At 51.6% G+C, this 27,483-nt stretch overlaps 2 protein-coding genes across 2 annotated transcripts; both read right to left on the bottom strand.

Moving 5' to 3' along the window:
* Positions 1-227: 227 nt before the first annotated feature.
* On the bottom strand, positions 228-25,243 carry LOC141725611 (uncharacterized). Its single transcript, XM_074529571.1, has 2 exons — positions 25,110-25,243; positions 228-864 (listed from the first exon to the last, which is right to left on the bottom strand). The coding sequence occupies exons 1-2, from the start codon at positions 25,241-25,243 to the stop codon at positions 228-230; spliced, it is 771 nt and encodes a 256-aa protein (XP_074385672.1).
* On the bottom strand, positions 12,614-13,558 carry LOC141725514 (olfactory receptor 14J1-like). Its single transcript, XM_074529282.1, has one exon. The coding sequence runs from the start codon at positions 13,535-13,537 to the stop codon at positions 12,614-12,616; it is 924 nt and encodes a 307-aa protein (XP_074385383.1). The 5' UTR covers positions 13,538-13,558.
* Positions 25,244-27,483: the final 2,240 nt, after the last annotated feature.

Below are 27,483 nucleotides of genomic sequence, written 5' to 3'. Positions count from 1 at the left end.
TGTTCTGAGGTGGGAGGGAATGTAATGACAGAGCCATAGCCAGACCTTTATGTTTTTCCATCCCACATCATGTCATTGGCAGGGACGGGAAAAGGTACAGGTGTCTTCCCAGCATGGATCATGGAGAACATGGATCATAAGGGGTCTTCCCAATGTGGATACTCCAGTTACTGGAGTTGGGGCAGTGCACAAAATCCTCCTTCACTTGGGGCATTGGAGGCCCTCCCTTAGTGGTGCCTCTGTTGGTGACTGGTCAAGTGAGAGCTCTGGGTGAAGCTCTTCCCACACTGGGGACACTCGTAGGGCCTCTCCCCAGTGTGGATGCGCCAGTGGGTGAGGAGGGTGGACTTTTGCTTGAAGTCCTTCCCACACTCAGGGCAGCGAAAGCGCCTCTCATCCATGTGAATCCGCTCATGCAGGAGGAGACTAGAGCTGCTCTGAAACCTCTTCTGACACTGGGGATACTCGTAGGGCCTCTCCCCACTGTGGATGCGCCTGTGCCTGATGAGGTTGGAGTTGCGCTTGAAACCCTTCCCACACTCAGGGCAGCGGAAAGGCCTCTCCTCGGTGTGAATATGCTGGTGCTGGAGGAGACTGGAGCTGGTCCGAAACCTCTTCTGACACTGGGGACACTCGTAGGGCCTCTCCCCAGTGTGGATGCGTTGGTGCCTGATGAGTTCTGACCTGTAGCTGAAGCCCTTCCCACACTCCCCACACTCGTAGGGCCATTCCCTGGTGTGGATCACCTGGTGGCGGATCAGGGTGCTGCTCTGCCTGAAGCTCTTCCCACACTCCAAGCACTTGTGAGGATTCTCCCCATCATGAAGCTGCTCATGGACCACCAGCTCTGAGCCCTGGCTGAAGCTCTGTCCACTGTCCTGGCTAAGGGAGGGTCTTTCCTCCTCAGAGCACACAGGGCTGGGTTTGGAGCCACTTCTCCTGTGGAATCTCTGCAGCTTTTCTTCCCCATTTGATTCCTGTGCCCTGGAGTCACTCATAACAACCTCTTCTACGAGGTTCTGCCCTGGGGATTTGTCCTCCCTGGTCTCCATCCTCAGCTTCTTGTCTGGGGGAGAAAAGAGACGGAGAGGATGGTATTTGCCTCCATACCTGACGGAAGGGGAAGGAGATGCTCCCAGTGCATCCCTGGTAGGACGAGGTTGGCAGCAGGGTTGTCCTGCAGCCAGGGGCCATGTTAAGCTGGGAGATGGAGCAGGAGAGAGGGGGAAAGGGGCACTGACTTCCTCCTCACCTGCCTGGGTCAGGGTGGTGGCAGCAGTCCTATTAAATGGTGGCTGCAGTCCTGTGGGGGAGGTGAACATGGTTCTGTCAGAGCAGTGATCCTGCAGAAGGGTCTGGTGTTCCTCTGAAGGTCCAGTGGTGGTTATGGAGCTCTTGTCCTCTGGGAATCCAGTAGGCAAACTGCTCCTGGTGTTGCAAGACTCAGCTTATATCCAGGTAGGAATGCTTGGATCCTCCCCCTGGGCGGAGCATCCCACAATGGGATGATGGAATTTTATCAGTCCTGCAGTGACACTCAATGCCCCATTAGCAGAAGACATCTCCCCTGGAGGGCGTTATAAGGGCTGAGTCATGGAAGAGATAAAGAACCCTGCCCCACCTGTTTATAGCAGCTGATGAAGACGGGGATTGAAAACATGCATTTGGTTACATCTTGCATTGCAACCTGAAACAGTGGGGTAATCCCTGCTCAGGGGGTGAACACCACCCCCCTTACCCAAGCTGGCTCAGGTGTAAAACCCCCACCCCGGGAAGGCCACACACACAGGGAGCAAAGTCACACTTGCCCTGCTCCAGGGAAGGTCTCTGTCCCTTGTCACTCCCTTGCCATGCCCCGCTTTCCTCTTTCTTTTAACTCTCTCTACCTCACATTTACTGTTCAATAAAATCCACCTTGGATTTGGTCTCATTAGCACCTTAATTGGGGCAGAGGCCTCTCTCCAGTAATTTTCTTAACCAGATTGAGATATTATTTTGGCACAGTGAGTTCAGGGCACTGTTGTCTGACACCAAGTGCCTTTGACAACAGCATGGTTCCCTCCTCTGAGGAGGTTGTGGATCTTTCTGGAAGAACTCTTGGAACTTGGACGCAGCTTCCTCTGAGTCACTTATGGAAGAACTTATGAGGAAAATGGCTGTTGTGGGTCTGGATTTTAAAGAAAATATTTTGTTGTCCTTTCTTGAAAAGTTTGTAAAAATCACTGGAGGAGAGGGAGCAATTGATGCCAGCGAGATTGAAAAGGTTTGTTCACTCCAACGTGAAAAACACTAGGCTGCTGAAAGTCCCAGAAGAAGCCCAGCTCAAGTAGCTAAATTCCCAAATAACTCCAGCCAGGGGTCTCCAGTAGGATGTTTTGGAGAGTGTTCGGAGACGGCAGATCCCGGACTCTAGCCCCGGATATCTCCGGGCTTCCCAAGAGGAGCTTTTTCGGGGGGAGAGGAGCCGTGATCGCCCCACGAGAGGGTCCTGGGGGGGCCACGTGGGGATGGCCCGGTACCGACGGGGTGGGACATTGGTTTTGGGGATCCCTGTGAGAGCCGCGGCTGTGGAACGGGGGACCCCCGGGATGGGGAGAGGGGAAGGGGCGATACCAGAGATGGGGGACCCCCAGCAGCCCAGAGATGAGGCGGGGACGGTCAAAGGCCTTTATTGTCTCATCTCTTGAGGTTTTATAGTCTAAGGGGCTTCTCTAAGTCAGAGGGGGTCTGCAGTACTATCTATGGTTAGTAAGGAGTGGAAAGTTACTAGCACTACTATCGTTAGGGGCGCTGCATTCCTATTTACATTCCTAGAGTGATCTCTTATCTTAGGGGACTAGGGGAAAAGGAATCCTGCCGCTTTTCGTCACAGCACGTGATGTTCCGATCGCCTGTCCCTATCTACCACATACAGTTCCGTTTTTTCCTTATCTCGTTGCTGTTCCCATTAAATTGTTCTTATCCCAGCCCGGGATCTTTGCCTTTTGTGCTCTCCATGGGAGGCGGGAGGGCAGCGAGGACAGCAGGGTTCTAGCAGGAGCAGGAAATTGGGGAATCCCATTCCTGAAGCCCGGCCCGTGGAAACCGAGCATCCCAGCTGGTCCCAGCCCTGGTGGCCATGGCAAAAGCCTTGGGAGCGGGTCCCTGGCTGGGGCTGTGGGAACCTCTTCCCTCTGGTGCTCAGGGACAGGAGTGGAGGGAACGGCTGCAGCTGAGTCCAGGCAGGCTCAGGTTGGATGTCAGGAAAAGGTTTTTGCCCAGAGGCTGCTGGGGCCCTGCCCAGGCTCCCCAGGGAAGGGTCCCAGCTCCAGGGCTCTCTGAGCTGCAGCAGCGTTTGGACAGCGCTGCCAGGCCTAGGCTGGCATTGTTGGGGTGTCCTGTGCAGGGCCAGCAGTTGGACTGGAGGATCCTGATGGGTCCCTCCCAGCTCAGCCAATTCTGTGGTTCTGGGATCCCATGAGCCTGGGGAAGGGGCTGCCAATGGTTTCCATGGCAACGGGCTCTGGCTGCAGGCCTGAACTGGTGTCCATGGCAACCACCCCTGGCATGGGGTCTCCATGGAGCTGCCAAGGGACTGACCATAGCAACAGGTGGGCTGGTGATGGTTGCCTGCTAAGGATCAGATTTGTCACAGGCCTTCAGAGGGGTTCCATGGGGACTTTCCAAGAGTCTCCAGGCTGTTCCAGAGCTGGAATGTCACAGGCACAGACAGGGGCTCCATGGAGACATCCCAGGGCTTTCTGGGGATGGTAAAGAGCCCTGTGGTCAGAGGCAGTCACAGCCATTTCATGGTGACATCCCAGGGGACCTTGGGCTGCAAACGCACCGATCTGTCACAGGCACTCCTGGGGGCTCCACGGTGACATCCCAAGTGTCCCCAGGCTGCCAAAGAGCCGGAATGTCCCAGACTGTCACAGGGGTTCCTGTCATGGGCACAGTGGGAACTTCAGGCAAAAGCTTTATTTCTTTATTGGATAAACTCCTGCTGAGACCTGAGGTGCAGATATTATACCAAAGAGCCACCTTGGATCCTCAGACCCTTGCAGGTCTCCTAGACTGCTAAAATTTCTTCTAAGAGAGGAGACTGGGAACATCTGGATCCAATCCCAGCCCGAGAATTTGTCAAAGGTTTATGTGTAAAAGACTGGACAGGTGGAATTCAGCTTTAACCCAATTTGTCCCACAGGATTAATGATGGAATACCAGATATATTTCTATAAATACAGCTCTGATTGATTCTGATCATGATCAGAAAGAGAGATTTTAACCCGAGTTATTTACTCCACAGTTCAGGAGCTTTATCAACTATTAGAATATAGTGCTCTAGGAAGCAAATTTGAAGTCAACAGATTGGTCTATGACGTCAGAGAGTTTGTTGTGGAAGTCACTGAGCAGCTACAGAATCATAGAGGGGATTCTCTGACATCACAGAGCAGGCTGTGGCACCATGGCATGGCTGGATGACATCATAGAGCTAGCTGTGAGGTTCAAAGTGTGTGCTGTGACATTAAAGAGTGCCAGTATGACATCAGAGAAAAGGTCTCGTGGCATCACTGAGGGGTTTGTGACATCACAAAGCTGTCTGTGACATCATAGTGTGAGGCAATAGAGCAGATTTTGCCATCATCGAGGGTGGCTCTGTGACTTCAGAGAGTGGGTTGTGACATCACTGGGTGGCTGTGTAACATCATAGAGCAGGTTGTGACAGAGACTTCCGTGACATCACAAAGCAGAGATGTAGCACATCATAGGGTGACATCTCATAGTTAGCTGTGTGAGATCACAGGGCTTTGTGACAACCCAGAGTGGGCTGTGACATCACAGGTGGCTGTGTGACATTGCAAAAGAGCTGTGTGGCACCATAGGGGCTGTGACATCACAGGGGCAGTGTGATATCACAGGGGCAGTGCGAGGTCACTGGGGAGGTCACTCTGCCCCAGCCCCCCTCACAGCTTCCCCCAGAGCAGTCCAACCCTGCTCGTGCACAGCAGGGTCCCCTTTCCTCCCAGGTCCCCCTGCCCCTGGCCCCGCAGCCTCCCCCAGAGGATGTTCCATGCGATCGACCCCAGAGCCTGACACGGGGACAGGGGCCAGGGCCCTGGGGGTGGGACAGGGTGCCAGGGACCCCCCGGCAGCGTCCCCGTGTCCCCCAGGGCCAGAACCTGGGCCAGGGCTCCTTCACCCTGATACCAACGAGGGGCTAAGAGCGCTGAAAAAATCCCCAGCAAGGGATCAGCAAAAAACAGATTTAATATTAAGGGAAAGCAGCACTGAGTTCCTTGGCAAGAGTCACTCTGCTCCTGACTGGACACTTCTGGCACACCAAAGAAACAAAGCAGCAACAAAACCAAACAGAATCCAGGCAATCAAACCAGAAATGAGCTGAGAACTGTCCCAGTGTGTTTGAGACACAAGGACAGTGAGGGCAAGGATAAAATGAATAAAGAAATAAAAGCTTGACAGAGGTCAAACTTAACAGGACTTCACTGATACCTTAACCTTAACTGATACCTTCAACTTCACAATTTAGGAAAAGAACAGAGCTTAACAGTATTTAACCACAACTTACAACCAATGACTTAAGGATTTAATAGTGGAATAACATTAAACAATATTCAACTTACCTTATAACATAGTAAACTTTGCAAAAATAAAACCTCTTAATACCATTTACCTTAACTTATTTGTCATGATGTAACCTTACTTACAGGCCTGACTGACTCATCTATCCAAGGCGCTCCAAGCCCTTAGAGAGCAGCATTTCTGCCACATTTCCCCAGCACAGGCACTCCTGTGTGCACACAGACACAAAGAGTCAGAGCAAGGCACCTGTGAGAAATTCCCCTGAGGGCAGGCGATGCTCACTGTGGATCCTTTGGCATCTCCCCAGTGGGTGAAGGGTTGAGCCTGGAGAAGTGGGGGGATCGGCCCAGGCTCCATCGTTGTTCAGGATCCCTGAGTGCAGCAAACGGGAGAGTTCCCGGCTGGGAGAGGCCCCACTCAGAGGGAGTCACTGGCCCAGGAGAGCTCCAAGGGCTCCTTTTGGAGCGCTGTGTGCAGGGCCCCAAGAGAGGGGCTTCAGTCCCAGCAATGGTTCATCCTGGCCACACTTGGCACCAACAGCTTTCTTTGGCAGTGTGAGAACAGGGATGTTGTGCCACTGAGGGAACAAAAACAGTTCCCAGGGCTGCTTCTACAGAAAGCAGGAGGTGGTTGGGCAGCAGCAGTGCCTGGAGCAGACAGTGTTTGTGATGAGCTGCAGAGGAGCTGAGCCCAGGGGCTGTTGGCCAAGGCCGAGGCCCAAGGAGCATTTCTCAGCTGGCAGGGTGGCCTGAGAAGGTGAGGGGAATGCAGCAGCACAGGGCAAATGGAACTAAGGGACCATTGTGACACTGTGGGACCCTGTGAGACCAAGGGACCATTGTGACACTGTGGAGCCCTGTGACACCAAGGGACCACTGTGACACTGTGGGGCCTCATGGAATCATGGAGATAATTGTGACACTATGAGGATCCATGGAATAAGGAAAGCATTGTGACACTGTGAGGCCTCATGGGACCAGTGAGACCATTGTGACCCTGGGGGTCACCACAGAACCAAGAGGACTATTTTGATACTATGGGGCCTGGTGAAACCAAGAGGCCTTTGTGACACTGCACGGCTGCATGGAGGCAAAGGTCTATTGTGACATTGCAGGGCCTCCTGTCATCAATGGACCATTGGGAGACTGTGGAGCCAAAATGAGACCATTGTGACACTGCAAACCTCCAGGGTCTAAAGGTCCATTGTGACATTGCAGGGCTCATGGAACAGAGGAGTCCTGTGACATTGTGGGGCCTGGGGAACCATGGAGACCATTGTGACACTGCAAGGCCTCATGGAATCAGTGGAACCATTGTGAAACCTGGGAGCCACTGTGACACTGCGGGATTCCATCGAACAAGGGGTCCATTGTGACATTTCAGGTCTTCTTGTAATCAAGGAGCCATTGTGGCAGTGTGGAGCCCCACAGTACAAAGGCACCATTGTGACACTTCAGGGCCCCATAAAAACAAAGGAATACAGTACAGGTCTGGCTGGTTTCACCTCCCAAGAGGTCAGGCTGACCTTGGCATGTTGAGGGCCTCATCCACTATTGAAACAGTGGTGCTCCGTGCTTTCCTTCCTATGGAAAAGATCTGACATTCTGCTCCAGGCACATATGGGCAGAATTGGAGTTTCACCTCCAAATTTCCTTATATCCAGAGATTGTTCCCATAGGAATATTGCCAGGACAAGTCTGGCTGGCAGCGGTTTCATGACAGTCACCTCTCATCTGTTCCCAAAACACTTGGCAAGATTCTGTGCTTTCCTTCCTATGGAAAAGAGCTGTCCTTCTTGGCCAGGTGCCCATGGCCAGAACTGGGATTTCATGTCCAACATTGCCTTACTGTGGCAGACTGGAGAAGATTTTTGGCTTGAAACTTTTAGTGTGTGGGGGAGGAAGGGGCATGTCCAGCCTTGCCCTGCCCTGGATTCCCAGCCCTGCCCTGTCCAGCAACCCAAATCCCCCCGAGCCTCTATCCCAGCCCAGCAGTGTCTGCCAGTCCCTGGCACAGCACAGGCAATGCTCCACAGCCACCTCTGCAGCCCCAGCCCAGCTCCTGAGGGACCAAATGAGCGCAAGGCCCACCTGTGGGAAGGGCCCAGCAAGACCAAGGGGTATTTAAGGCTGACCACAAGGCAAGAACACATCTTGAGCCTACCTCCTCTTGAAATTTCCATCTGAACACTATTGGAATCCAGGAGGTGGTAGCTGTGTGTGTGCCTCTCTGTATCTTTTTGGTCTTTCTCTTTCTATGTCTTCTTCTTCTGTTTCTGTGCTCCTGCAAATTTTGATTAACATTAAGATAAACAGGCTTAGAATGTGAAGTTGAATGGGCCAAGTCAATGTTTTTGAGACGTTTTTTTTGTTGCTCAAATATCTGCCATAGTTTGACATAGAAGAGTTTTAAAAAGTAATATATGTAAATCCATAAATAATTAACTGAAACTAAAACCCACCACACTCATCAATACATTAATTAAGAAATCTCAAGATTAGAAAAATCTTAAATAAACAAACCAAAAACCACTACAGTGTCATAATAAATCTTTTGGCAAAGCTTGTCTGATTTTCTAAAGTTGCCAGTAAAGGCTGATTTGTTGTTTTGAGCTCCTGAGAATCTCTTGTTGGTATTTCTCTAGAGAGTCCATCTCAGAGTACACAAACAACTGTAATTTCTTTTAAATATCTCATTGAGAGAGTTGTTTTTTAGTGGATGGGAGCAGGGCTTGTCTGTCCTGCTTGGCACAGCCCAGGCAGGGCTTTCCCAGCCACATTCCACACTCCATTGCCCAGCTGGAGCTCCTGCTGCCTCTGAGTTGTGCTGCCCCAGCCCCAGGGACGCTCTCCTTGTCTGCCCATTCCCCCACGGTCTCTGGGCAGGGATGGCCTCAGTGGGGGCTGCTGACATCCTCAGCACCTTGAAGGCTGCTGCTGAATTTCACTGCTCCAGAGGCTTGTTCAGCCTTCAGCTCTTCAGTGCAGGAATTCAGTGTCCCAGGGCTCATTAACATTCAGAACACCTTAAGAACCCAAGCCTCTGGAGTTTGATTTAAGTGTTGATTTTATTTAAGTGTTCAAATATTTGTGGTAATTCGAGAGATTTCAGTAGTGTGCTCTAAGTGAATGCCTTATATTTAAAAAGACAGTGAGAAAACATTTTTTAGGTCCTGTTTGGGACTTTTTCCTGTTCATAAATCAGTCTGTGCAGTCTCCTATTGACACTGAATCCAAGTACCTCCTCATGCATTGTGAATAGATACGAAAATCAAGACCCTTCATGGCTGACAATCAATCAGACTCTGTACCTACACCCACCCCACCATTTCCCCCACCGAAGCCCTGGCACTCAGAGCAGCCTTGTGCAAATCTGAGGTCCCTCCAGCCCAGGCTGCACCTGCAGCTTTCAGCTCCTTGGCTCCAACTCCAACCTGCTTTCCTTGGAGAAGGAGCTGCCTGAGACACAGAGGGATGTTCAATTCTTGTCAGCCAAAAAAGCCAAGGGAAGGCACAACTCCATCAAATGCAAAAGTCATTCCTCTGCTGGAAATTAAATCCATTTTCCACAGCAGACAGTCTCAGAGCAATGGATAACACCTTCTGTGCCCAGCACAGATCCCAAGGTCCCCCAAGCCCTCCCTGACCTGATTCTGCCCATATTTCCTCTTTGCACACATGAGTCACACACTGAAGTCAGGAGCTCCCTCCATGCCCAGAGGGAGGAAAAGAGAGAAAGGGGACGAAGAGCTCCTCTGTGCAGAGCCAAGGTCCAAGTGCCTCTGCAGTAGGAACCACAACTCATCAGGTTTGTGTCCTTTGGGCTCAGGGACTGGTGACACTCAGAGGCACAGAAAGGTTTCTTGCTAACAAACACAAGTTGAATATTTGAACAGTTTAACAACCACAACAGCTCTTTCCTCAGCTCTCTGGAATGTCCCAGCAGCATCTGACATGTCCACCATCCCCAAGGGATTTCTGTACAGGAACAGTTTTAGATAAAGACATAAGGTAATTCTGTGATAGATAAAAACACAATTAAAATTATATTTATTATATACTTATTTGAACTTCAGAAATATTGGGCAATTTCTTCCAGTTCAAAGCATGAAGCCAGTCAGTTGAAAGGCACTTGAATGACCAGAGAGCATCTAGAGGAGGAAATCAGAGAGCAGTAGAAATATATAGATCCACCTGCTGTAAAAGAAGAGATGTCCTTAGACATGGCCATTTCAACAGAAGAGCTGAAAACACCTGAAGGAAAAGGGAGACGAAGTAATAAACAGAATATTGGTGACACCAGTAGAGGGGAAGATCAGTATTTTTCCACCTGCCATCAGTACACCTCTAGGAAATTCCTGTTCATTCTGCCAATTTTTAAGAAATTCTGCCATTTCTTAAAAATACTCAAATGACCCAGATCATACAGATTTGTTTGCATGTCATGAAATTAGAGTCTTTCATTAGCAAATTTGCAGATGACACTAAGCTGGGAGCGTGTGTTCATCTGTTAGAGGGAGGGAGGGCTTTGCAGAAGGATTTGGAACGGTTGGATGGATGGGCAGAATCTAATGGGATGAGGTTCAATAAGTCCAAGTGCTGAGTCCTGCACTTTGGCCACAATAACCCCCTGCAACGATATAAGCTAGGGACGGTGTGGCTGGACAGTGCTCAGGAGGGAAGGGACCTGGGGGTACTGGTTGACAGTCGGCTGAACATGAGCCAGCAGTGTGCCCAGGTGGCCAAGAAGGCCAGCGGCATCCTGGCCAGTATCAGGAATGGTGTGGCCAGCAGGAACAGGGAGGTCATCCTTTCCCTGTACTCGGCACTGGTGAGGTCACACCTTGAGTGTTGCATCCAGTCCTGGGCCCCTCACTTTAGGAGGGACGTTGAGATGCTTGAGCGTGTCCAAAGGAGAGCCATGAGGCTGGTGAGGAGCTTGGAGCACGAGCCGTATGAAGAACAACTGAGGGAGCTGGGGTTGTTCAGCCTGGAGAAAAGGAGACTCAGAGGTGACCTTATCACCCTCTTCAACTTCCTGAAGGGTGGCTGTGGTGAGCTGGGGGTTGGTCTCTTTCTCCAGGCAACAACAGACAGAACAAGAGGAGAGTCTCAAGTTGCGCCAAGAGAGATACAGGTAAGAATTAAGGAGGAAATTTTTCACAGAAAGAGTGGTAATACTGTAATCATCTACCCAGGGAGGTGGTGGAGTCACCATCCCTCGATGTGTTTAAAAAAAGACTGGATGTGGCACTTGGTGCCATGATCTAGTTGAGGTGTTAAAACATGGATTGGACTCGATGACCTTAAAGGTCTCTTCCAATGTAGAAATTTTGTGACTCTGTGATTCATGGAACCAAGAATCCACTGTGACACTTCAAGGCCTGGGGGGACCACGGGCCATTGTGACACTGCAGGACCAAACATCCAAGGGACTTTGTGACACGAAGGGGTCCCATGGAACCAAAGGGACATTGTGACACTGGGAGGCCTCATGGAATCATGGAGACCATTGGGACACTCTGGGGAACCCTGCTGACACTAAGTTGGGTGCGAGTTTAATCTGCTGGATGGTAGGAGGGATCTGCACAGTGCCCTGGAAAGACTGGATCCAAGACCCAAATCCAACAAGGTGAGGTTTAACAAGTCCAAGTGCGGGGCCCTGCAGTTTGGCCACAACAACTCTTGCAGTGCTTCAGGCTGGGGACAGAGGGGCTGGACAGCAGCCAGGCAGAAAGGGACCTGCAGGGACTGATGGACAGCAGGCTGGGCATGAGCCAGCAGTGTGCCCAGCTGGGCAAGGAGGCCAATGGCTCCTGGCCTGGATCAGGAATGGTGTGGCCATCAGGAGCAGGGTAGGGATTCTTCCCCTGTGCTCAGCAATGCTTGGGCAGCACCTGGACTGCTGTGTCCAGTTTTGGGCCTCCAATTTAGGGAGGCCATGGAGGGGTTGGAGCGTGTCCAGAGAAGGGCAACAAGGCTGGTGAGAGGTCTGGAGCACAAGACCTGTGAGGAGCGGGTGAGGGCCCTGGTAATTGTGCAAGATCTCCAGCCCTTGCTGGCCCCAGGGGCTGATGGCATTTGTGCTCCCTCAGGTTCATGTCCCCACAGCAACAGATTGGGGGTGCTCCCGCCTGCTGTGTGCAATGCAAACAGGGGCTGCTGAGGCAGTGCTGCTGTGTCTGTGCCTGCAAGGATGGGGCACCTGTGTGAGCTGGGGGAGAGGCCAGGCCTGCAGAGGGGGGATGTTGTTGGCAGCTCCATCAGGATGCTCTGGGACGCTGCCCTGGGCTGTGCAGAGCACTGGGGATGGATCAGCCCCTGCTCTGCTGCTCCTTCCTGTCTCCCCCAGGGCCCTTGCAGAGCCCCAGCCATGGTGTTTGCCCCCAGCCTGCCCACGGCCAGCCTGGGGCTGCTCACGGGGCTTTTCTGTGCTGAGCATTGGCCTGTGTTCTTGAGAGAGCCTGGGCAAGGAGCCTGGAGCCCCCAGGCCCTGGCCTGAGGCGTCAGCGCTGCCCCAGCAGTGCCCATGGCCTGTCCCTGCTGCAGCCCCAGCACTGCCACCTCCAGGGCTGTGCCTGGCCCCGAGAGCACTCAGGCCCTGAAGCAACACCAGGGCCACCAGGGCAGCGGGGCAGGGCCACGGCAGCAGCACTGGCAACACCAAGAGCTGCTGCTGCTGGGCACAGCTGCTGGGCCAGCCCTGATCTGCCCCAGCTCTGCACACAGACATTGCTGCTGCAGCTCCAGAGAAGGCAACAAAAGGGCATCTCTGCAGAAAACTCTGCTGGGAGATCCTTTGAATCCTTTAAAGACACCAACAGAGCAGCCCCTCATTGACAAAGTTTGTGGCTACAGGGAAGGTGGAGGGAAGCAAAATGAGAAATGGCACAAACAATGACATTTCTTTGTGGACCATTGGAAAAAGCTAAAGCAAACAAAACAAACTTTCACACTGAAGCTAATAAGAATGATTGAAGATGACTTTTATTACAAGTGATTTGCAGAAATTGACCAGAAGTTTAACGTTCCTAAAACCATCCAGTCATCAGTCTCCACAGTGCAGCCTTGAGCTCCTGGTTCCTCAGGCTGTAGATGAGGGGGTTCAGGGCTGGAGGCACCACTGAGTACAGAACTGACAGGGCCAGATTGAGGGATGGGGAAGAGATGGAGGGGGGCTTCAGGTAGGAAAATGTACCGGTGCTGACAAACAAGGAGACCACGGCCAGGTGAGGGAGGCAGGTGGAAAAGGCTTTGTGCCGCCCCTGCTCTGAGGGGATCCTCAGCACAGCCCTGAAGATCTGCACATAGGAGAAAATAATGAACACAAAACAACCAAATACCAAAAAGACAGTAACAGCAAGAAGCCCCAGTTCCCTGAGTTTTGAGTGTGAACAGGAGAGCTTGAGGATCTGTGGGATTTCACAGAAGAACTGACACAGGGCATTGCCATGGCACAGGGGCAGGGAAAATGTGTTGGCTGTGTGCAGCAGAGCATTGAGAAAGCCACTGGTCCAGGCAGCTGCTGCCATGTGGGCACAAGCTCTGCTGCCCAGGAGGGTCCCGTAGTGCAGGGGTTTGCAGATGGACACATAGCGGTCATAGCACATGACAGTCAGGAGGAAATACTCTGCTGAGATGAAGAACACAAAGAAAAAGAGCTGAGCAGCACATCCTGTGTAGGAGATGTTCGTTGTGTCCCAGAGGGAATTGTGCATGGCTTTGGGGACAGTGGTGCAGATGGAGCCCAGGTCGCTGAGGGCCAGGTTGAGCAGGAAGAAGAACATGGGCGTGTGCAGGTGGTGGCCGCAGGCTACGGCGCTGATGATGAGGCCGTTGCCCAGGAGGGCAGCCAGGGAGATGCCCAGCAAGAGGCAGAAATGCAGGAGCTGCAGCTGCCACGTGTCTGCCAATGCCAGCAGGAGGAAGTGCCTGATGGAGCTACTGTTGGACATTTGCTGGAGCTGCACATGGGGACCTGTTCATGGAGAAAGGACAGTGACAAGTCAGGAGAGGCTGCTTGGAGCCAAACCTGGGCCATTCCCTGTAGCCTGTCCCACTGGGACTCATCCATCTTTGTCCCTGCTCTGGGAAAAGCTTCACCCAGGTCCCTGCCTGAGCTCCAGTTGTGCTGGCTGAGTGTGCCAGGAGCAGCCAGGCCTGTGCATGGGGGCTCTCAAGGAGCCATCCCTGCCCCACTGCCCTGGATTTGTGGCCATGGGGCAGAGGGACAAGGCTGGATATTCAGGATTGGTCAGGGGAATCACTCAGAAGGAAGACTGGCTTGGTAGCATCTGCACTCCTAGATTTTTAGGACATGGATGGCAGGAGCTGGTTTAAGGAATTTTTTCCTACCCACATCATTCCTGGCTCTCTGAGGTCAGAAATCCCCAGCATTTTTGTTGCACTCAGAGTTTCTCACTGAGAGATGAGAGAGGCAAAGGATTCCCTGTGCCTGAGGGAAGGTGAAGAGCTGCATGGGCTGGTTCCCAACTGCCTTTGCACCTTTGGCTGCAATCAGAGCACAATCACACTCCTGGGTCACCCTGGGATATACCAGACCCTGCCCAGAGCAGAGGATCCCTGAATGTCTCACCCTCTCTCAAGGTCTCTGGGCAAGGTCTCAGCACCCCCTTGTGCCAAGGACACTCACGGCTCCCTTGGCAAACCCAACAGCATTTCCTCAGCTCTGGCAGCTCTGCCCTTCCCCGTGGGACATTCAGGGAACTCCCAGAGGCTCTGGCACAGATTTGTACCCAGGAGGACAACTCAGAGCTTGGAAGGGCACAGCACGGAGATCCCTGGCTGTGCCCATGATGGGATCTCAGGGATAGGGCTCAGCTCATTCCCCTTTCCCATGGACCGCTTTGCTCACAGCCCCACAGGTGCCAGGGAAGCTTGGACACCCCATTCCCATGGACACACCCCTGCCTGGCAGGAATGCCTAGGGCAGAGCCTGACTCAGCTGCTGCAAATGCCAGAGCCTCCCTGAGAGCAGCAGATAACAGTGACAATATCAGGGCACTGCAGAACCAAGAGAAGATGTTGTGGTGCTGTGCCTAAGAGGGCAGGGCAGAGACAGCCGGGCACTCAGGAGAGTGTTCCCGTCCCCACCTGTGCCCAGCACCTCCCACACACCAACAGTGCCCTCATCCTGCCCCCAGCAATGCTCTCTTCAGCCCCCTCTCCTTCCCTGAGCATATCCCTGGGCCTGGACATCCCCTCCTGAGAGGAGCCTTGTCCCTGCCAGTGCTCACAGAGCTCATCCCAGCCTGTGTGCCCTGGCTGGGGCTCTACAGAAACCTGCCTGTGTGCAGGGCCCTGGCTGGGGCAGGCTCTGTGTGCAGCTGGGCAAGGGCAGCTCAGGAGAGCCCTGCTGGGCCCTGCAAAGGTGATGCTGCTGCTGTCCAGGGCTGAGGAGTGGCTGAGGACCCTTTGGGAGGCTCCCAGCAGAGAGAATGACCAGCTTAATTTACGGTTCTGCAGTCCCTGTAAATGTTCAAACATTCCTTTGATGATCCAGTGTGTCCCTTTCAACTCGGAATGTCCTGGGATTCTGGGATTACAATTCCTGTTCTGCTTCTCTCATCCCCTTGTTTTTTATAATCAAAAGTGAAAAAAAAAAACAAAAAACCAACCCTTGCTACAAGTGTTAGAACAGTAAAGTAAAAACCAGACAATAATTGGAAGCTTCCAGGTGTCCCAGTGGGAATGGGGCACACCCGGGCCCTGATTTACACAATTTATTAAGGTTGATTAATAAAGAAAATTTAACAGGAACCTCCAATAGGAGATTCACTTACCCCAGTTACATACCCCTGGCTCCATCCATTGGAGTAAGTCCAAGGGTATCTTTGCCTTCAATTTTTGTTATGACTGCTCACATTCTGCTCAAAAACCAAAATGTTCTTGTAGGTCCTCTTCCTGATAGTAAGACTTTACAGGATACTATATGTATTGTATATTATATGTATTTCAGGAATGCATTTAGACAACCAGCGTATTTTTCTAAAATCAAAGAAAAAGCTTAGGGAAAATAATAGAGTTAATACAGGACTATACTTATAGAAGTATATAATAGTAATAGAGTTCATCAAGAGTTTAATAGACCTAAATAAGGATTAAAGATTCATAATTATGTAATAGTAATTTATAGTGCTACAAATATATGAAAAATGTATAAAATGAAAAAATCTTTTTGTCATCATCCCAACTTTTCCATCCTTCTCCAAGTAGGAAATTGAAAAAACTCTCAGGAAAGCTCCAGATCTTTACAGCAATCCCAGGTTTACCGTCCTTGGGAAGTGCCCTCTGGAGCTGTGCCCAGGCTGGTCTGCAGCTGGGGGCAGCCCTGCCCCACCCAGCCCCTCTCAGCAGCAGCCCCTGCCCTGCTCAGGGTGGCTCCTTCCCCTCACAGCTTTTCACCAGCGCTGGGAGCAGCTGCCAGGGCTGGCTGAGAGCTGTCCCTGGCAGGCAGCAGAGTCCCTGTCCCAGCACAGCACCCTGGGCTGCAGGACCCTGCTCTGCAGGACAGCCCTGGGCACCCCTGGCTGCTCTGCACAAGAGACAGTCAGAGAATGTACTCACACAGTCTGTAGGCATTGGGATGTTCCAGCTTTAGGAGATGGCTCCAGGAGCTGCAGCTGCATTGTCCTGCAGCCAGAGGCTCCTGTGCCAAGGGCTAGCAGTGATTCTCCCCCAGGCACTTCTCAGCACCTTCCCAGCCCTGACTGATTGAAGCTCTCTGTGCCTCTGTGCTGTGCCCAGGCTGGCTGCAGGCAGTGCCCCAGCCCTGCTGGGCTGGCAGAAGAGCTGCTCATCAAGAGAAATGTGCTTTTGAAGCTCTTCTTTGTTACCAGGAGCTGCCTCTGTGCAAGGAACCCAGCCCAGCTCAGCAGCACAGACACAGCACAAGGACTTCAATGAGCCTCTGGGGCTTTGTGCTGAGGCCCTGAACATCAGTCCCTGAGAGGGAGCTGAAGAAACCTCTCCAGAACTCCAAGGCAGAATCCAACTCCAAAGTTTCTTGGACTTTTAATGGGTCCCAGTGAGGGACACGAATGAGAAAGTGTCCCCAGGCCCCAGGCAGAGCAGAGAACTGGAGGCAGTGATGACAGGTGGGGACAAAGAGAAGCCAAGTCTTGGTGACCTGGGGCACAGCAGGGTCTGTGCCACCAAGGGCTGGGACGAGACACCTTGTCCTGAGGCCCTGGGGCCTCCTGGCACAGCCCCAGCCAGGCTGGGCACTGTCAGCCCCTTGTCCTGCCCTCAGCATCCCCCCCTAGCCCACATCCCAGTGGCCTCAAGGATCTGCTGGAAGGAGTCCCTGGGGAGCCTTGCTCAGCAATGGCCCTGGGGGTCTTTTTAATGCTCCCTGCAGGGACTGCAGGTTTTTCAAAGGACTTTGGGTTTGGCTTTTGCCTTGGAGTCTCTGAGAGGTTTGTGCAATCATGGCCTCCAATTATCTGCGACAATTAGTCCCTAGAGAGGCTTTGTCAGTAACCACACTCAGTGTGGCTCACTAATGCTTCAGGGTACTCCAGTTATTTTAGGGTTCTTGGTGTTTCCATTTTAATACAGACTCTGTGAGAGGTTTTGCAATCATTGCTCCATTTATCTGCTTTAATGAGTCCCCTGAGAGCTTTGTACTGACACTAAGTGGGGCTCATTAATGCCTTGAGATACTCAAGGTTTTTAAGGTACTTTATTGATTTAGGAATACATTTAGGTACTTTTAAGGTGTTTCCTTCCCACACTGAGTCTCTGAGAGGTTTTTGTACCATCCTGGCTGCCAATTCTCTCCTACAAGGAGTCCATGAGGAGCCTGTGTTGGATATCTTCCTCCTTTCAATTTTACAACAAAGATGGAACTGAAAGACTTTTGTAAGACTTTCTAAAAGAATCCAAACAATCATGGGACAATTAACAATACAACAACAACAACAACCACTAAGAGAATGAATAGTCCTGTTTTAGCTCGACATCATCCAACCCTTTAGTTCCTTGGATTGGGAGAGTTTTTTGACCCAGTCTTGGTTTTTGACTTGAAGCTTCTGGAACCCCTCTTTCAGTACATGAATGCTCTTGTGGATTGACTTGCTGTGGCTGGAGAGGTTCATGCAACACATACCCTCAGTGTCTACACAGCCATGCCCATGTGCCCAGAGTAAAAACTGTATTTCTGTTCTGCAAGGTGGCATGTCTGATGGTCTCTATGTCTGAGAGCAGGCCACTCAATGTGAGGGAGGTAGCATTGGTTTGCTTACTTAACAGGTACCCAGGATAGTCTAAATTTCTAAATTTCAGATTGTTCTAAAGCTTTAGCTGCAGCCACCCAAAGTAGTCCAAATTGGGAGTGCTAACATCTGATACCTGGATTAAAGCTTTCAAAGCCATCTCTTTGATATCATCCAATACTTCTCTGGGGATACCTGCTGCTTGATCATCTGGTAGGCTGTGTTGTCCTTCTCCAGCTAGATGGTTTATTGTCAATTCCTCCCTTGCCTCATTATTAGCATAGTCTCCTATTAATTGATTTAGTAAACACTTCCATCCCCCTTCCCACAGGGTGTATTCTGTAGGTGACATCAACATGGTCATAATATATTGTAAATCATATGAAGTTACGACATGTGCTGTAAACATCGCCCTCATTAGGCCATTAAAACAAGGGAAGTCCCTCCTGTGGTCTTTAGCTGGCCTACACAGCTCCTTGATTTCCCCATAAACCAATGGCTGATACCTGGGATTCTGCCCCCTTCTTTCATAACATCCCCGGGCAACAAGGAGTTTCGGGACTATTTGCCAATCTCCTTCCTTAACTGCTTCTTTCCAGATCCTTTCCTAGGGATCTTCTGGGGTTAAAGGGGCGAGGTGTTTCTGCAGAGTCCAAACTGTTTTCTAAGGAGGAAGAATAACTTGGAGGAGAAACATTTGGATTAGAAATAGTGTGACAGTTGGGCATAGTATCTGTGACCATGGGGTCATATTGTTGCCGGAGGGTGAGGCAAAGGGCACTGCCATTTTTTCAGGTGTTGGGGAGGAAGGGCCTTGATTTAGGATGACAGACAACTGGGCTGGCATTCCGGAGGCATGGCCCAGGGTGGAGGTGGAATGATTGACAGTGGGGCATGACCGATAGTTGTGGGGGTGTGTTGGAGATTTTTTCAGGGATGGCCTAGAAGGCAGCTGTGAGGAGCAGGTTCTCACAGCCTGTTTCTGTGAACAGCAGAGGTTCTCAGGTTATTTTTAATTACAGGTAAAAGTGACAAACATGAAGGCCTTGAGAGCCTTGCACATCAGAGTTCTCAGGCAGCTTTCTCATAACAAGTGGATGTTCTATCTTTGGCTGTTTTGGGAAAGCAAGAATAATTTTGAGAACCCAAATCTTGGTATTGGAAACATAAGGAGGGGTTGGTATGTTATCTCTGGCCTATTGTGAGCTCAGATTTTGCAATATGCATGAACTTGATTAACACTGTTATAAAAGGTGCCTGATTGATCAATAAATCGGAGTCGATTGCTGACCAATGCAAGGTGGGTCGTCTCCCTCCAACTTCAATAGGGGTGGAGTCTGCAGGTTCATTCAGGGTGGAAGAGAAGGTTGTGGTAGCAGGAAATGGAGGAGCCAAGATGGAGGGAGGATGGTCAGGCTCTCGAGCCACGTTTGGTCTCCTTCCATCTTAACTCTCCAGGGTATGATGCTCCAAGACTGCGTGGCCATTGCCATCTTGGACCATCATGGAAGGTCTGAGAAAGGCAGGTTTGAGGGGAGATTCCAAGTTAGGAGTGACCAATGGATTCAGTTTTTGACACACTGCTTGCGGGTGAAGGATCTCAAGGATGGTGTGGGAGATGGGGAGCATATGGGGTGCAATGGGGTCCCTTTTGATCAAAAGGTTGCACAATTTAAATCCCTCTGAGTCCCAAAATTCAGTGGTATGGATTTCACCAGGAGAAGCATCTGGAAAATTTTTAACAATCCACCACATGAATTGATTTTAATTCATTCTTTGAAAATATTGTGTCATGATCAGTGAGAATTAAAGCATCCATATATGCTCCTTTCTACTTTGGACATCTGGCTGCCCATTTTTCTCTTGTTCTGCCTTATGTGAGAGGGCCACCAGAACACCCCAAATCAATTATGGGACGTGGGTGCATATTGTAAAAACACAGGGACAAAATTGGCAGTAAATGTCTTGCATTTTCGCAAACCCACCTGCAATCTGTGCAGGTGAAACCATAATTGTCCCTGCTGATCCTGGGCAAGGTTCCTTGAAGCAACGATGAATCCACCCGGCCCAGCACAACCCAAAATCCCGGGGAGCACCGGCCTATCCATCAGCTAACCCCAGCTGACTGGACTGACACAGGGAGCCCTGAATATCATGATCCCTATGTGGGCACCAAATGTCACAATGAGGGTGGCTGTGACAAACCTCTCTGGTTCCCTGACTTCAGGGCGAGGGTGGCGAAAATGAAAAGGAGCAGGATCGATGGAGCTGTTTAAAAGGAACTTTAATAACAGGGTGAGAAACAATAAACATGGAGAACTTGAGCACAGTATGAGGGCTAGGATCCAAAGACCCAAGACAAAGGGGAAACAACAACATGTACTCTTGGGGGTAGAACACTCTAGAACAATAACCACATGGAAAAAACAAGAAACCAATAAGGGAATAGAACCTGGACAAATTAGAACAGCAACACTAAAGGCTTATGGGGGAACTCTCAAACTCACCCTAAGTTAAAAGGATGATTCCTAAGACTTGAAACTCACGCCCAGTTCTTTTGGGGTAAAATCTGGTTGACTCTGAGTTACAGCCGGGCTAACTCCCACATTGCTGATTTGCACGGGCCCCTTGGGACCATGCAGCCCAACAGAGCCCCAATGATGTCCTTGGTTCCATGAGGCCCCACAGTGTCACAATGGTCCCTTGCATCCATGGCACTCTGCAGTGTCACTATGATGCCCTACATTTCACAAGGCCGCCGAGTGTCACAATGCTCTCCATGGCTCCTTAAGACCCCACAGTGTCACACTGGCCCCTTGGATCCATGGTACTCACAGTGTTACAATGATCCCCTTGGTTCCACAGATTCCTACAGTGTAACAATGCCCTTTGGCTCCACAACACGCTGCAGTGTCACAATGGTCTCCATAGGAAGGAAACAAGTGAGCCCCAGTGGTGCAGGATCAGATGAGAGGCAGTCACCAGAGGCCAGGGCTGGCAAGACTTGACTGTATTGGTAGATTTTTTTGGAGAGTAACCCTTGAATATACAGAATTTTAGAGGTAGAATCCTAATTTTGGCCATGTGAGCCTAGACAAGAAAGAAAGTTCTTTTCCATAGGAAGGAAAGCACAGAGTCCCAGTGCTTCAGAGTCAAATGGGAAGTGGCCCTTGGCACGTCAAATTCAGTGGGACCTGTCACACAGTCCCCAGGAGGCCAAACCAGGCAAACCTGTTCCATGTTCCCTTTTTTTAAATGGTTCCCCACACTGTCACAATGGTCTCCTTGATTCCACGAAGTCTTGCAGTGTCACAATGGCTTCTTGGTTTCATGAGCCCCAACAGAGTCACAGGGTTCCCTTGGCTCCATGCGGCCCCGCTGTGTCACAAGGGCTCCTTGTTTGTATGGACGCCAGTGTTTGATTACTGACCCTTGCGCCCATAGGGCCCCTGAGTTGCACAGTGGTCTCCTTGATTCCATGAGGTTCTGTAGTGTCCTTGGACCCTCATTGTCACAACTGACTCATGGCTCCATGAGGTTCCATATTGTCACTTGGGTTGTTGTCAGAGGCTGGATGAGATCGATGTCCTGAGATACCTTGGGATGTTTGGAATGCCCGTGTGGGGCCAGGGCCAGATCAGGCCTTGGTTTATGGTGGGACAGAGCCCCGCCCCTAGTCCTCGCGTAGCAGAGCTGTCAATCACACAGCAGATGCTGTGCCAACCCCACTCTGATTGGCTGAGCTGTCAATCAATCACACAGTAACAGCTGGTGCCTAGCCTGACTCTGATTGGACAAGCAACTGGCATTCCCACAGGGGCGGGCCCATGAAGGCCCAGGGTGTTAAAAGCCACAGCACAAGACCAGCCCATGGTCTGGATCCTGCCTTCTTCTGTGGTTCTTCTGTTGGTGATGCTGGAGCCCAAGCAGTTGGTACCTATGTGAGTGTCTTTCTACAGATCTTCTGTCTTTCTGATGTTCTCTATTTCTTCTCCTAATCCTAGTTACCTGGAACATTTTTGGGTAACTAAACATCTTAAGGGTTAAATGTTTTTAGGTTAAACCCTTTGCCAAATTTCCTTGACTGTCCATATTTTGCCAGTAAAATTTGGTGTCATTTTGACCTCTTAGCTCAGTTGGTTAGAGCATGGTGCTGGTATCGCCCAGGCTATGGGTTCAATCCCTGTGTGGGCCATTCACTTAAGAGGTGGACTTAATGATCCTTGAGGGTCCCTTCCTACGAAGAATATTCTTTGCATCTGCCCATGCTGAGAATATCTGGTTGGTGCTTCTCCTGGAGGAGAGGAAGGAAAGGAACCTTTGGTTATCCCCAGCATTTCAGTGTTCTGGGGTGTTCCAGCCCTGCAGGCTGACAATGGCCTCTTGTTTCCATGAGGCCTCACAGTGTCCCACTGGCCCCTTGGTTCCATGAGGATCTGGAGTGTCACACAGGTTTATGACATTTGTCCTTGCTGCCCCTCACATCCCCCTGGCCCACAAACAGCCCCAAGCTACCCGTGAGGGACAGGCCCTGCTGTCCCAGGCTGGGCTCAGGGCTTGGCCTTTCTGCTTCCCCCAGCCAGCCCAGGCCTTGCTCAGCATTGCAGTTCCCTGCTCAGAGCCTTGTGCTCCCTGCAATCCTGGCCTCAAGGATCTGCTCTCAGCAGTCCCTGGGGAGCCTTTGGTAGACCCTGCCCACAGTGGGCCCAGTGATGTGCCAAGGAACTTGGAGTTTTGCTTCTGACTCCTAGAGCAGTTTCTTCAGCCTTCTCTCAATGCCTGAGGCTCCTGGACCCAGCCCTAAATCCAAATCTTCAAGTCTCCAAGGCTTGTGCAGATGATTGGAGTCAGTTTGGAGTTCCTTTAAGGATGAAGATTTCAAAATGCGCCTCATGAAATTTTTTTTTTAATCAAGTGAGTATTTTTTTATTTCCCAGTTCAGAGAAGAGCTGACAGAAGCATTCCCCAGGTGATCTTGATGCTGTATGTATCCTTAGGAGGTCTGGGCACAGAGAAGAATGAGTCCCTTGAGGGCTGACCTTGTTTGGACAAGCTGCTCCTCACCCCCAGCCTCACCATGTCTGACATTGCCCATCTGGGACTGACATCCCTGTGCCCTCCAGCAGAACCTTGTCCCCTGAGCTCTGCAGCTCCATGTTCCAGCCCATTTACCATGTACCACCTGCTCTCCTCAGAGCTGTGCCTGAACACAGGCCCAGGTGAAGTATTCCTGTTGGTAAGGAAAGCATGGAAAAGCCAGAGCAAAACTAAAAACCCCACTCAGGAACCACCAGCTCAGTACAGGCTGCCTGGAATGGTGTTCACCTTTCTCCAAGCGACAGTGTGAGCAGAAATGATCTCTGGAAGCAGAATTCTCTGAGTCTTGCAGCTGAATCCTCTGTCCCTGTCCTTTCCCTGGATCTCTGTTGCAGATGGAAGCTGCTGGTGCCATCCTCACCTTTAACCTCTCTCTTGAATGCAAACAGATGTTCCCAGCTGTGTTAAGCAGGATTTGCTAAATGTTTCTACAAAATTTTGTTGTTCCTCATGGAATGAATGGGCCATTTTGGCACTGAGGGAGTTATGTGGAAGCAAGGAGCCAATTGTGACCCTGGTGTCCTATGGACCCAAGGGGCCATGGTGACCCAGCAGGGCCAGGTGGATCCAGTGGTCCATTGTGACAGTGTGGATCCAAGGAGACCATGGAGACACCTCCAGAACCTCATGAACCAAGGAGTCCATGGTGACCCAGTGGGGCTGCATGGAGCCAATGGTCCATGGTGACACTGCCCATTCAAGGAGGCCATTCTGACACTGTGGAAGCTCATGGAGTGAGTGAGGCCATTGTGACACTGAAGAACTTCATGGCACCAAATATCCATGGTGACACAGCAGGGCATCATGGGAACCAAGGGACCGCTGTTGGCAGTAGGGAAACTCATGGAACCAGGGGCCCTTGTGGCACTGCAGAACCAACAGAGCTGCTGGACCTTGTTCCCTGGCCCTGCACAGCTCCTTGGGAGGCACGGCAGGAGCAGCACCCTGGGGGCCTCGGGAATGCCCCTCTGGGATCCACAGCACACACTCCCAGGGGCTGGAATTGCAGTTCCCAGCCAGGAAAAGATGTTCCTGGCCTGGAAGGCAAAGCTCTCAAGAAGGAGCCAAAAGCCAAGTGGAGCAAGATCTTATAGTGACATTTATTTCACTGCCAGCCTTCATAACTTCACCCATGGTTGTTGTAGCTCCTGGATTGGGAATTAAATCAGGGGAGGATCTTTGGTGGGAGCTGCCCTGGGTCAAGGGAGACACTGAGAGAGAAACAGAGCAGGGAAAGAAAGTTAGGGGAGAAAGGAGGACACAAACACAATCAGCCGAGAAGGTGGCACTCTGAAAAACAGAACTGGAACTGATTGAAAATGAATGGGACAGAAACCAATAATTCTGAAACTTTTATTTGCTATCAAAATACATCCCACGCACCCAGCCTCCCACAATCCCGATCCCACAACCTCAAATTTGGATCCCACTACTCCCAGTCTGTATCCAATCCTATCTCACCCTGGAGGATGGGGAATTGAGTAATTTTGGCATGGGACTGAGTTTTTTTGAGGTGGAAACAAGGCAATTTGGAATGGGATTGAGCCCCGTGAGGTAGAATTGAGGTGTTTTCAGTGGGACTCAGTCATTTGGAGGTGACAGATCAATCCATCTTGACTTTTGGAGTGCAAAGATATGGAGAACGCTTCCGGAAATCCACCAAGAACCCGCATATCTTCCAGAATATGTCCCCAAACTGTAAATTCCTTCTCAAGTAACTGTTAACTGATGGAGCTTTATACATGTTTGATAAATTTCTCATTAGTCCTATTTCAGATGTTTTTAAGTGATGAAGAAAAATCAAGAGGAAATTGGGGCCAAACCAAAAGGATTACCAGCCAGGTCTCCTCCCAGCACAGATCACTGAATGTGGGTCACCAGGGCTCTGCCCAACGTGGATCCTCCCATGGGGGATGGAGCTGGAGCGGGGGACGAAGCTCTTCCAGCAGTTGGGGCATTTGCAGGGCTTCCCTTACCAGTGCCTCCATTGGTGTTTGGTCAAGTGAGAGCTCTGGGTGAAGCTCTTCCCACATTGGGGACACTTGTAGGGCGTCTCCCAGGTGTGGATGTGCTGGTGGGTGATGTTTGGGTGGGTGAGTTGTGCTTGAAGCCCTTCCTGCAATCAGGGCAGCGGAAGGGCCTCTCCTCTGTGTGAATCCGCTGGTGGTGGAGTAAATGGTACCTGGTCTGAAACCTCTTCTGGCACTCGGGACACTTGTAGGGCCTCTCCCCAGTGTGGATGCGTTGGTGCCTGAAAAGGTAGGAGCTGCAGCTGAAGCCCTTCCCACACTCCCCACACTCGTAGGGCCATTCCCTGGTGTGGATCATCTGGTGGCTGATCAGGGTGCTGCTCTGCCTGAAGCTCTTCCCACACTCCAAGCACTTGTGGGGCTTCTCCCCATCATGAAGCTGCTTCTGGACCACCAGCTCTGAGCTCTGGCTGAAGCTCTGTCTATCTTCCTCGAACAGGGTGGGTCTTTCCTCCTCAGAGCACCCTGGGCTGGTTTTGGGATCTCCAGGGATTTTCTTGCATGTTGGATTCCTGCACTGTGGAGCCGCTCAAAACAGCCTCTTCCATGAGGTTCTGCCACGGGGATTTGTCCTCCCTGATCTCCATCCTCAGCACCTTCTCTGGGGAAGGAAGGAAAAGAAGAGGGTGGGATTTGCCTCCGTGCCAGAGGGAAGGGGAAGGAGATGCCCTCAGTGCATCCCCAGCAGGACGGCATTGGCAGCAGGGCTGTCCTGCAGCTGGAGGGCATGCTGGGCTGGGAGATGGGGCAGGAGAGAGGGGAAAAGGAGCACTGACTTCCTCCTCACCTGCCTGGGTATCCCAGGGCATCTTTGAGGGCATCTTCCTCAAAGCCTCCTTTTCTTCCATCTGGCGAAGGTTTGGGAATGGGAAATCCTGGTTAGGGGGAAAACAAGGAATGAGCACGTTGAGTTTGAAGGTCCCTTTGCCCAAGTCTATCTCTAGAAGTCACTAGCCATTTAGTGACCATAAAAAACTCCCAAACACCAAGACTCAGCTCTGAAAATGCCTCCCAGGAGTTCCCTGTCTCTGGTCTCTCCCTTTTTGTGTTTGGGGTTTCCCCTGTCCCAGCTGCTAGGGCTCACGCTTCTATTGGAGGTCCCCTGTCTATGCAGTCCCTGCCCTCCCCAGGCTGCTGGGAGTCCCAGAAATCCAAAAAGATTCCCCCTTTTCCATCTTCCCACTTAGGGATGCTGGGGGTTTTGCGGTCCCAGGGTCCCTTCTCCCCTCATTCTCTGCTCTGGGCTGCAGCGGCTCCAAGGATTCCCCCCTGCCCCTCTCCAGGCTCTTGAGGCTCCCACCAATGGCGGTGCTCCCCCTCTCTTGCTCCCCACTTTGGGCTCCTGGGGGACACAGGGCTCTGCTCCTCCAGGCTGCCTCTGCTGGCAGCCGCCACCGGCAGCCCCCGATGTCCCCCCCAGGGGCATTTTCTGCTCAGCTTTGGCATTCTTCATTCTTCAAACATCCCCCCCATCAAAAAAAAAACCCAAAGCAGGGACCCCCAAAGATCTGGGCTGAGCTCCCCTTGCCCAGGGCACTTGTGGGATGGGAGGTGATGATCCCATGGGTGGGGGCTGCGAAATCAGGGAGTGCTTGACCTTGTGCTTGACGTTGTGGCTCCTTCTCCTTTCCTTGATCCTCCTTTGTCTCTCCTCTTCCTCCCATTCCTCCTCTTCCATTCCTCCTCCTCCTTTCTCCCTAAGCCCACCTCCTTCCATCCTTTCTGGCTCTCCTCCTTCCCTCTCCTTCCCTCCCTCCTCCTCCTCCCCCAGCAGCAGCCACACCCTCGGTGCCCCATTCCCACAGTCCTCGCAGCCCGTGGCAGGAGTGGGGATGGAGCCGGGACAGGTCAGGATGGGCAGCCTGGTGCTCTTGGCTGCTCCCAGCCGCTGCGGGTGGGGGGAACCCGGCTCAGGCCAAAGGAGAGGCAAACTGGGCAAACTGGGGCTGCAAATCCAAACTGGGCCTTGTGGAGAACCCTGCCTGGCCACTGCCAGCCCTTGGGGCTCCTCTCAGCACATCCGCCAGGGGGTAACGCACACACGGCTGGGGGATCCCAGCAGTGGCAGCACTGCCAGGGACTGGGCTGGACTGGGATTGTACTGAGAGTGACTGGGACTGTATTGAGCTTTTACTGGAATCATGGTGAGACTGTCCTGGGTTTTTACTGGCATCATACAGGGATCATACTGCCATGCCAGGGCAGACTGTGGTCACACTGATGGATACTGGGATCATACTGGGTGTGAGCAGGAGCCTGCAGGGGGCACTTGAGACCATGTTTTGGGGAAATGGGATATACTGGGAGTTACTGGCATTATGCTGAGGATGACTGGCAGTAGCTGTGAGCAACTGGGATCATGTTGCGTGCAGCTGGGAGGAACTGGGAATGACTGGCTGCATGCTGGGGGCAATTGGAAAGATCTGTGCTTATACTGATATGAACTGGGATCATGCTGAAGGTGACTGGAATCATATGAGTAGTGAGTGCCACTACACTGATGATGACTGGGAGTGGTTGGGAGCAAATGAGATCCTG

The sequence above is a fragment of the Zonotrichia albicollis genome, chromosome 30, assembly GCF_047830755.1.
Source record: "Zonotrichia albicollis isolate bZonAlb1 chromosome 30, bZonAlb1.hap1, whole genome shotgun sequence".
NCBI lineage: Eukaryota > Metazoa > Chordata > Aves > Passeriformes > Passerellidae > Zonotrichia > Zonotrichia albicollis.
This window is presented reverse-complemented; position numbering and strand designations above follow the sequence as displayed.

What these genes read in the sequence shown, in the direction of transcription:
- LOC141725514 (XM_074529282.1), bottom strand. Translation starts at nt 13,537, where the DNA reads ATGTCCAACAGTAGCTCCATCAGGCACTTCCTCCTGCTGGCATTGGCA.
- LOC141725611 (XM_074529571.1), bottom strand. Translation starts at nt 25,243, where the DNA reads ATGATCCACACCAGGGAATGGCCCTACGAGTGTGGGGAGTGTGGGAAG. An exon ending in TGTCCCGAGTGCCAGAAGAG is followed by an intron (nt 865 to 25,109) that starts GTTTCAGACCAG and finishes CAGTGGACAGAG; the next exon opens with CTTCAGCCAGGGCTCAGAGC.